The sequence below is a fragment of the Papaver somniferum genome, chromosome 11, assembly GCF_003573695.1.
Source record: "Papaver somniferum cultivar HN1 chromosome 11, ASM357369v1, whole genome shotgun sequence".
Taxonomy (NCBI): Eukaryota; Viridiplantae; Streptophyta; class Magnoliopsida; order Ranunculales; family Papaveraceae; genus Papaver; species Papaver somniferum.
The window spans coordinates 122,540,117-122,550,948 of NC_039368.1; the positions used below are offsets into that span (position 1 = coordinate 122,540,117).

At 37.9% G+C, this 10,832-nt stretch overlaps 1 protein-coding gene and 1 pseudogene across 3 annotated transcripts; both read left to right on the forward strand.

Moving 5' to 3' along the window:
• Positions 1-490: 490 nt before the first annotated feature.
• Positions 491-4,866, forward strand: LOC113323031. Of its 3 annotated transcripts, XR_003347403.1 has the most exons (3): positions 491-771; positions 951-3,528; positions 4,816-4,866. XR_003347403.1 is itself a non-coding variant. In XM_026571264.1 (2 exons), the coding sequence occupies exon 2, from the start codon at positions 2,560-2,562 to the stop codon at positions 3,451-3,453; it is 894 nt and encodes a 297-aa protein (XP_026427049.1). In that variant the 5' UTR covers positions 491-771; positions 951-2,559; the 3' UTR covers positions 3,454-3,911. The 3 variants fall into 3 exon arrangements, 2 of the variants coding, with proteins under 2 accessions (XP_026427049.1, XP_026427048.1); XM_026571264.1 differs by lacking the exon at positions 4,816-4,866 and having other exon boundaries at positions 951-3,911; XM_026571263.1 differs by lacking the exon at positions 4,816-4,866 and having other exon boundaries at positions 951-2,205.
• A 1,678-nt stretch (positions 4,867-6,544) lies between these two features.
• Positions 6,545-9,081, forward strand: LOC113325045 (annotated as a pseudogene).
• The last annotated feature ends 1,751 nt before the right edge of the window (positions 9,082-10,832 follow it).

Below are 10,832 nucleotides of genomic sequence, written 5' to 3' on the forward strand. Positions count from 1 at the left end.
ACAAAAACCAAATAATGGGAAAAAGTTTCCCAAAACCATCTTTATCCACATTATCTACCGACTGTAGAGTTAGCTACTGATTTTTAACATCGAAACTACCGATTATTAAATTAGCTACCAATTATGCACACCAAAACTGTCGATTCTGGTAATAGCAACCGATTATAGGGTTCGTAGAAAAAGGAATGAGACAGGCCAAATAAAGCTACCGATTGTAATTTAAATATCGATTATGAAGGACATATTTACCATTACGAAAAAATGGAGGTAATGGATGGCATGAATGGTTAGGGTGATCCTATTTTATCTTCTTAGTCGCTCCCAATTCTTCGATGGTCGTGTCAATGACGCCGTTTTGAAAAACATGTATAGGGCCATCCGAAAGGGCATCTTTTTTTTTTTTTTTTGAGGATAGATTTCAACTCCTTTTTTTCTTTTCTTTTTTCTTTCAAACCAGTCGACCAAAAGATACGGTCAATCAAGTAGTCAACCAAGTAAACCAGTCAACCTCACTCTCCTCCTGTACTCCCACTCCTCACTCTCCTTTGTTTTTACAAAAACCCTAGAAAATGAAGCGGCAGTTCTTGTTACCCTTGCTTAAACTCTTTTCTCTTAATCAAAATCCAACTCTTTCCTCCCTAAAATCTATCACGTTGAGATCACCATGTTCAGTATTCTTCTTGAAAATCAGTACTGCATACGAAGCTTCTTGTCGAAAGAAATTTAGTGAAGAAGTTATTATATCATCAAGATTCAAGATCATCCTGTCAGGTTAGTTGGTTTTTACATACGGGCTTCATTTTTTTTTCTCCTCTCCACTGTCTAAAATTTTGGGTTCTATTTTTCTGATGATTTTAGGTTTTTTTTTTTTTTTTTTGAGATTTTTTTATGTATCAGATGCTCAAATTCAAAGTCTACCACTCACAATTGGTTTTGTATTGTTTGTTCAGGTTGATATATACAACTCAGAAATTGATCTTTCCGGCTCATGTATTTCTCTGAAGGCTGGAAAGCGTACTTCCCTGTCGGCTTTGTCCCTTGTCCGCCCCTTCTTTTACCTGAATCTGAAGTAAAATCTACAGTCGGTCCGCTTCTATTTAGCCCTTCTCCTGGAACCCGAAGAACAGTATCTCCATCTCCATCTACTACTCAAGTTAAGTCTGATGATTTCTCTGCTGACAACAATCTCGGTTTTATCAAATGCCCTGACAATGATATATTGGTTTTCTTCCCTACTGGGGATAAACTCCAGACACTTGGGTATGCTAAATTGTCTTTAAAAGTAGATGGAGAACCACCAATGTATGGTAAATCAGAATGTGAGTTCAAAAACGGTGTAATTGTCAAGATTATGGTTAATTCAGATTGGAAGCCTGCTGATTTTGTTTCTCACAAGTATCTTCCACCACCACCTTCTGTTGTTACTCCAGGTTATTTTTCAGCTTGTACAACCCACTCTGTCCATTGGTTTAGGATTGACTGGGCTGATAAACAACATGTATTGGTTAACTTGGGTTCCGAGCAGTTCTCTGCTTCTGTTATTCATGCTTGTTGGGGACCACTTGTGAAATATGAAAGTCTTGTTTTGTTGGATAGTGGTGAACTTATCATATTTAACTGTAAAAAATCTCCTAAAAGAACTAGTTTAGATGTTGAATGGAAGGATTCAGATTCGGGTACATTAACTTCAGATACAAGATGGTTGAGTTGTGAATTTGGTTCGCATCCTCGGATTTTTGTTATTGCTTGTTCAGATGTTGTTTACCAAGTTGATGGGAGGTTTCATGACAAGTATATTGCAAGTGTTGTAGCAAAGATCGAGTTGTTTGCTGACTTGCAATCAGCAGCCGACACGCACGAGCCTGACGAATTCGTTACATTTTGTAGAGCGGGTTCTGGAGGTTTCAGTTTCAGCCTGACGAATTCGTTACATTGTGTTACAATGGTGTCACCATCATGAACATATACCAACTTATATGCAGGTGTTCGAACTTTCTGAATTAAGGTCCAAGGCAGAACGTGACAAATATCAATGGGCCACTCAATCTGGCTTTGCCATTTTGCTGGGGTCATTTTTAGATGATGACTTTAGTTTTTTCTTCTATGGGCCTCCTGTGCCAGCTCCACCTAAATCAGTGGCTTCTATAGTTGCAGATTTATGCCACACCTTATATGCATGGGGGCATTCTGCGTATCTATCTTTGTCCGGTTCCCAATGCTATAGTGGTGATTGCCTCATACAAGAGGAGTTATCAAATGCAAGGCGTCCTAAGAGAAAAATCACGGGCTTCTGCGTCATACTGAAGATCTCTTAAACATCCATCTTGAACGTGGTGTTGGCTGCAGTTTTGGACTCATTAGGTTGTTGCCCTCTGGGAAGATTGAGTCACAGATGTACAATGCTTCTTGGGAGTTTGACGAACCATCTGCAATAGAGCATTTGGAACCAGCTGAATCACCGGATGAAGACTTTCGTATGGATCATACTTGTAAGAAAAAAAAGTATTTGGAACTTGATTATCTCCTTCCTTATTTACATGGTGATCTTCTTGCAAAGTCATGAAGGAGGGGGCTGGTTGTTCGCAGTCATATACTCATGAAAAGTACAAATATTTGCACGACCATTTGAAGGCTGCTAGTGTTGATCAAATTGGTTCACTGCCTGATATTGCTAAGGTTCTAACTTCTGTTAGTGTTCCAATGAGCATAAATGAGATTGCTGTAAGTAGAATGTGGACTGGCCTATCCATCAGTGCTTTACAGCTAGGGTTTTCTTCTTATTCAGAACTCCCGCAAATTAAACTGCACTTTAAGGAAGTGTCCATGGACTTCTTACATATTCCGAAGTCTCCCCAGCTGCCACCATTTTTATTGAGGAAGCCGTCGAGAAGAAATAAGGAGTCCCAAGAAGTGCAGCCTGGTGATGATCTTTTGGGACCAGTGCTTCCTCTTCCGGTTCTAGTCAATCTTCGTAAGGTAGAAAAGGAGATGGGCACATCAGCTGCAGACAAAAATGAAGAAAATGAATTCCCATTAACTCACCAATGCGATGAGATCATGAGAGTGGTCGACATTATGGGGTTGCCAGGCTCTTCTGCTGAGTTACTCGACTCCCATGCTGTTTCTCTTGATGATGACATGGACGAAAGCTCTAGTGTTTTCCAAGAGGTAAAGTCATTGGTCTTTTGTAAACCAACATCATTCACTAGTGAGAACCGCCACTCTGTGGAACAGCCTGTTCCAGAAGATACCTCTGCGACGTTCATCATGAAAGCGAACAAATCTGGTTTAGAAATGTTTGATGATCTGGGCCCAATTGAGTTGAAGTTTCATTCTCCTTCTAGAAACTTTGGGAAGGAGGAGTTGGAGGCACTCAAGTTGTTGAAGAGACGAATTTCCTCATGGCAGGGAGAGTATAAGCCTTATCAGGCTTTAGTTGGACGTCAAGCGTAAAAGATGATAACAAGCAACTCTACACTATTTAGCTGTATTAGTGGCACATTTGTGAATCATCCGGTTCTTTCCTGGGTAGACACACCCTAGACCCTCGCTTGTCATTGATTTCTTACTATATATATATATATATATATATGCTTTTTGAATGAACATTATTCTCATGGAATTCATCTCTCTAATAGTTTGATTCGTGGTGGTATGATGAGTTCTTTTTTTTTCTTTACATCTTTGTATATGTGGATGTGTGCCTGATTCTAGTTGAACCATGTGTGGTTCACTCTTGGAATTTTTTTCTTTGATTATTTTGGTTTCTCTGTGGAAGGATGACATATTTTATCAGCAGATGATGAAATAGATTTCATATCATTTCGTCAATGCTATGGTCCTTGCAGAAGGATAACAACATGTTCTAAATGCCACCATTTTTAATATACTTTACCTGATTATCCCTTTTATTCGAGTAGATTATTTTGGTGTTTTAACTGTCTCTAATACTCTTCTAGTTAGTGTTCTCTTTGTGTCATTCATCTGTTGCCGTATTAGCTGTTATGTTACATTATACTGCAGGGATCTATATGTGATCTTTGTGTCATTCGTCTGTTGCCGTATTATCTGTTATGTTACATTATACTGCAGGGATCTATGTGTGATCTTATTTCAATTACTTTGTAATTTGAACATGTCCACTGAAATCTTAGGTGTTGGTAGTTTAGTATTAAATTGTATAGGAAATAGTATTGTTTTATCTGATTCCAGTGAATGGTATTGTTGGGCTGTATCTTTGAAGATCTATAAAGATTCCATCCTTTTTGCAAGTCAGTTTGCTTGCAGCAAAGTTCATTGCCTCGACTGTAACATATCTGAACTCAAAATTTGAATTAAAATAGAAAGTTGTGATCCATAAGGTACCACGTGACCGTGTCGGGGACTCGATGCCACTATTTCTAACTACTTGTTACCCTATTGTACCTGCTGCACTTATATTTTAGGGATCTTAGTTTGATTATATATCAGCTGTTGCTATTGTTTATACTCAGAACTGGTTCATTATTAGGGATCTTTAAGTGATTACTTTCTTCTAGATCTTTAAGTGATTACTTTCTTCAAGTGATTCTATAACATTTTAAGCTTCTATAGGTTCTCTATACATATTCTAGATTCTATAAATTTTAAGCTTCTATGGGTTCTTTATACTTGAGTAGAAACCTGCTTCGCTCCCTAGTTCAGTTTCCTATATAGAGAAGATTTGATTGCAAAGGAAAAATATTTAAGCTTTTTGTACTAGTCAGTTTGCATGCAGCAAAGTCATGGCCCCAACTATAACATTCTTTGCTTCTTCTATTTCCAACTCATCTTCAGATGGAACTTCTGAATCTGGATGTCGGGTTGGAGGTCAATTTTGCGCTTTTGCCAGTCGTACATCAGGTAATACCTTAATAGTTAAGCAGTTTTACTGTACAACATATACAACTTTAGACTTCCATTTCATGCTATGCATGCAGGGTTTTTGAAGTTAGGTGTTTGCATATATACCACATGAAGGTAATGAATCTATTGATACTTGCTGATTACGTGTTTTCCGCAAAATGTTCGTGGAGTACTATACAGTATCTGTAGCTACCTTATTGGATTCGTTGAGTTTAACACTAGAAGAAAGAGGTTAGATAGTGATGCTTACAGATTATTCTCTGCTAATGTTAGACTAGTTTTTTTTCATAGCTCCATGAATGCTTTCTAATTGCATATTTTTCCTATCCAAGGGTTGAACATGCTTCATCTCCAATCAAACCAATTTATTTAGTTGGGGATTCCGTTGGAGGATGTTAGGACTTCCATACTTCAACAAGTATTTTTCTTTCTTAGTATCCTGAATTGTTAACCGACTTCTGTGTGGTTCAGCAACATCATTTGGCAGGTCAGCCTTGCAGGCTTGCAGCCTCTGCTCCTTATAAATTTTGCCTGATAGCTTCCATATTATCTTTATATATCTTCTTAGCATTACTGCAGGTACGTGTTCTTCTCCTTTAATCCTTACAACAGAATTATCATTTTTTATGTTTTCTTTAGAATTTCACGATTTCTCTGTTGAAATTCTGAACCACAGCATTGTTTAATTGTTTGTCTGCAACTCTGAATTGTCATTTCAGGTGTCCCGATGAAGGTGGCAGTAGTCAATATTAAAAATGGCCTCCTTCTTGCACAAAGACTTGCAAAAATGATCAGAAACCTGACTACTTTGTTACCATGTATACCTGTAAGAACTAAGAACTAACAATCCTTGAGTCTCTAGGTTCCTTGTCCATTGCAAAATAAAAAAACTAACAATCTGTTGTTGAAAGCTGGAAGAATTTCTACAAGATTCTCAAACATGAGTAATGCACACATTTTTGTCTTTTTTTTTTTTAATATTTATTTCTAGTGATTTTAGCTTCAGTTGTACTCTTTAATGGAGATGGGTTCTCATCATAGTTTATACTGAGCTTGCAAGTTACAATTTGTTTTATGTAAGTTTAGATTGACTTCAGATATCTATCTTGTCTTTCCATGGAAGTGGGAGACTGTATGAACAATGAATTTTCACATGTTTATCTTCAAAAGACTGAATTAGGGTGGCAATTATAACTATCTGAACATTTCCGCAGAAGCCTTGAATTTTTCAGGAAAATGGAAATAGTTTCTGTTTACAAAATTTTGGGTGTTTCGTTTGTTGGCAGTATCTTTTTTAGTTTTACCCTCATCACTTGATGAATTGGTGAAACCCCGAGTGCTGTCTTCTCATGAAGAAGGTTTTAGAATGTCTTTAAACAAAATTTGGCTTAAGAAAAGAGTAGAACCCCCGACTACCGAAGTGATTGATGATGGCGTATCTTTAATGAACTTGTGGCTTCTTGTTTTTCTGGCTGCTAAAAGATTCTTTTGAGGGTTATCTTCTCATGACTTGATGAGTTTTTGTATCTTATTTGTTTTGCAGATGATTGCTGAATAATCAACCTAGAAAACCATCCTTATTATCCCTGGTTCTAGTAGCTAATTAAGGCAACAGGTACCTAATAATTCATGATTGAAATTCAAAAGTGGTGCAAGGACAATGAGCTCCGGCAACTATGGAAACAATCCCATCAGTGATCCTGGTATAGCTTCAAGCAGGAAAGGGTTGCGTTGGACGGGTGGGCTTCGTGAAAGCTTTGAAGGAGCTGTTGCACAGCTTGGTGGACCAGATAGTGAGTACTTAACATTCAACGCCTTACTTTTCTGACTAAAAAATAATGAAATTGAAAATCATGTGTGGTGAGATAGTAATATGGGATTACATTTGGTTAAAAGACCCTGCAGTATATACTCTTTGTATTACATTTGAGTAAGGCGATATCTATATCTAACGTGCATAGTGAGTTTTAATTCTTAGTTATTATGTTGCATAAGCTAGTACTTTATAATTTTTAATTATTATGATTTTGATCTCTTTGTTAAGGGCTGTAAGGATGCTCCTAAAATGATCACATGTTCGTGTCAGATAGATCATTAGCATCATATGCGTGTGTGACACACTATTTTAGTGCATACTAGTAATGCTTAATTTTAGTATATGCATATTAATAATGCCTAAAATGATCACGTTCTTACATGTCATAAATTAAATGAATATCACTTCTCATAACGTGTCCTACTATTTTGAGAATTTTTCGTGTCTGTGCCTGCGTCAATACAACCGAGTGTATTACCATTTTGGAAGGTAAATTTTATTTGCATGTGAAAGAATCTACCATTATTGTATCAACAGTCACCAATCTAGTTCTCTTGTGAACTGCTCCGTTGCAGAGGCTTTTGCCTCTTTATGTTTGTCCATCCAAATCTACCTGAATGTGAATTCTGTTTACTAGGAAAATAGTTTGTCTCTAGAGCTTCTCTCTGTACCTGCGGCATGGTAGACCTCTTACAGTTGTTCCTGTCCAGGAGAAAGGGAGTGGAGGCTCTTATGCTTGGTAAGCCGATAATGTAATGTAGGTGGCTGGAGCCATGCTTGCGATACAATAACTTAGTTGGTTAAGTGGAACTAAGAGCATTAACTTTGTTAAGTTTGACGTTTGAGGTTTGGTCAAGGATTTCACTCTGCTGGAACGCGCGGAGGTCCTATGGAGTTTTTCTGTACCAACAGTCAATGCATGAGCCTTTAGAAAATTAGAAGTGCCTTCTCCTAAGCAGATTCTGTTCCTGAAATTTAAGCCATACATTTAACCATGCATATTTCCTTTTCCCTTTGTGCAGAGGCAACTCCTAAAGGAGTCCTAAGAGTTATGGGTGTACAAAGTTTGACAATATATCATACGGAGTATATCGAAAGCCACTTACAGGTAATAACATTTGCAGTATTCTTACGTTACATTTGTATTTCTTGGATCATTCATTCAGTCTCTACCGATGTGTACAGAAATACCGGCTTTCAAAATACCTCCCGGAGTCTACATCTGATGGTATGTGTGACTGAGTTAATCAGTAGTGAGTTAAATCTCTTAAATAGTAAAGAGATTGGGATCTATATTCTTGGTTTTTAAGAAATCATAGGCCACCGAGGCAACTTTTTCCATCTTTTTTTCCGGCCTTCCAATTCATTAATGGTGCTTCCTTATTTAGGAAAAAGGACTGATAGGAATTGCATGTGGAATCAGATGTACACCGTAAGTTGAACTCATGCATGTGGACAAGAACAAAGGCCAGCATGTGTGTGGTAACTTATGGTGTTGAAGCCATGCGACCAGTTACACGGAGGAATATGCCTAAGAATTTATGCACCCATCAGAATTCCGTACTAATAATATTTCCTGAATCGCTTGGTGGTTAAACATGGCGACTCGTTTGTCACTTACCAATTACCTAAAACTGAATCTCATGCACTGCAAGTGTATCTGTGTGTAGTGGGATGCAAATAATCAGAAGCACTCAAGCTGCAGATGGAAGTTCAAAAGCGGTTGCATGAACATTTAGAGGCAAGTCTTTCTGATTGATTGTACTTGGCTCCCCAAGGTTGATAAATTCGATGCTGATAGTGTATTTAGTTTATTGATCAAAATGAGGGAAGTTTTGACTTGGTTATTCTACAATCTCAAAACTCAAAACAGGTGCAGCGGCAACTCCAGTTGAGGATTGAAGCCCAAGGAAAGTATACCTCGAGCGAATCATTGACGAGCAGCAACGCCTCAGTAGCGTTCTTGCTGAATCACCATCATGTTCTGGGGTCACTTTCCTCATGTCATCAGGTGATCACAACTGTCCGGAATCTGATGATAATAACAGAACCGACCCATCAACTCCCTGTGAAGAAAGAGAAAAAGCTGGCTGTTAATGAACCATCAACTCCAGATTCAGGTTGCTTTGCTGGTGGTTCTCCATCTAAGAGTCCTAAAGATGAAAGGGTCAAGAAGCAGAGAGTGAGTCAGTGTGGGAGGTGACCTAAACGCAAAACCCGATACTGGAGTTGAACCCAGGCACAATTCTCAAGATAGAAATCCCAGATGATGATGAACGATCAGATGAGGCTACAAAAAACTTACAGTGATTATCTTTATACAAAGTCCAATTGTTGTTTTCAGTGGAGCTCTGCATTATGTTGGGATGTATCAGGAGATGAGATAACTATTAGTAATTCAATGATGATTTCACAAATTGCAGTCTTTACCATTTCCGTTGGGTAAAAATGCATAGTTTGGTTGTTGGCCTGCTTGCAATTCACATCGTGCAATATAGCAACTCTGTTTCATATATAACTTGGAATCAGAGAGTGCTGGTACACAATGAACACCAAATGTTACATTGCCGGAATCAAAAAAAGAAAAGAAAAAGGTGTGTTTAATAGATGTCCAACTGTTTCTCCTTATCGTCCATGGTCAACTTGAACTGTGCTGTTTTCTGGTACCGATTATGAAAACTATCCATAAAATACACCAGTCTCAGTGCGAAACCTACTGCTGCTTTCTTCAAACCATTTTTTGCCTCGAGCTTTGTTTCTGGTATCCAACCTCCGAGTGAATCATCCTTTCCTACTACACCTCCCATTGTGGCTTAGTAAAACAAATCCTCAAGCAGAGAAGAAGCCGGTAATGGGGGACCTGGACAAACAGTAAATTAATAAATACGCGAGACATACATCATCTGTTCCTTAGTTACATACCTTTGACGGAGAGAGATAACTTTCGCATTGACCTGAAAAGAACCCGCAGCATAGATACTTATAATTATGTCAAAAGGTAAATTTTTTAGCCTTGGTCCTCCATTTCGCTAGTAGATCCATGTGTTTAAGACTTTAAGTTGGAAAATTAGTGCGACAAAGTAGGAAGTCTAAAGTGCACAGGAACAGAAGAGGCACATTGATGTAGAACATGATAAAGATGGCGCCACTTTAGCGTACTATGCAGAAATAACATTGGGTGGGTTTTAGTCATGCAATATAAGTAATTGATATTTTAATAACTCATATTTAAATTATGAGTTGACTCAGTCAAAAAATTTCATCATCGCTGACTCTTAAATCATTTCTAGTTTGTTTTCTTTTTGATTTTTCGAGAAATGATTATATTAAACATCATCTTTCTTATGCCTTTCTTCTTCTTTTTTTATGCAAAGATAAAGAATTTTATTGACTAGAGAGGGGAGTTATCAGACAATAATTGTGACTCGATAAACTCAGGGGGCTAGTTAGCCATTGCATGTTAACACTAAATTTCCTACTGTGTTTTGCAAGAGTATCAACAGGCTTATTACAGACTCTGGGGACAAATAAACACTCCCAACTTTCAAAGGAACTAAATTTATCGATTGCATCTAACAGAATGGTTTCACTTTCCCAGGATATTCCTTGAGTAGCCTTGTTCATATAACCTTCAATGCTTTGCAGGTCTGTTTCCACTATAATGTGAGTGATCTGCATTGCAATGCTCCAGATGACTGCCTCATAGAAAGCTAAACATTCTGCTTGCTCCGAGTCTCTCACTCCTGTATAGCATTTTGAGAAGCATCCTCTCCAAGCTCCTGTAAAATCACGCAGAATCAAGGCAATTCCAGTTAGTGCTGTATTAGTATCATAAGAAGCATCACAATTTACTTTAAAGAAAGGTGCAACAGGTGGTCGTCAATGTATCTCCCTAGGCAGTTCAATAGACATTGGAGAACTGTGATGATGTTACTATAGAGATTTTCTAAGTATATAGAAAATCTCAAAGCCTTCTTTGCAACTGATTGTGGTTCAACTTTCAGATTCTGGAAATTCACTTCACATCGTGTATTCCATATTGTCCATGTAACTAACATTGCTACGATGAGCCAATTATTAGGGAGATTTTGTTGTTGAGACTCTCGCATCCAAACTTCAAACAGTGCACAAA

What these genes read in the sequence shown, in the direction of transcription:
- LOC113323031 (XM_026571263.1), top strand. Translation starts at nt 989, where the DNA reads ATGTATTTCTCTGAAGGCTGGAAAGCGTACTTCCCTGTCGGCTTTGTC.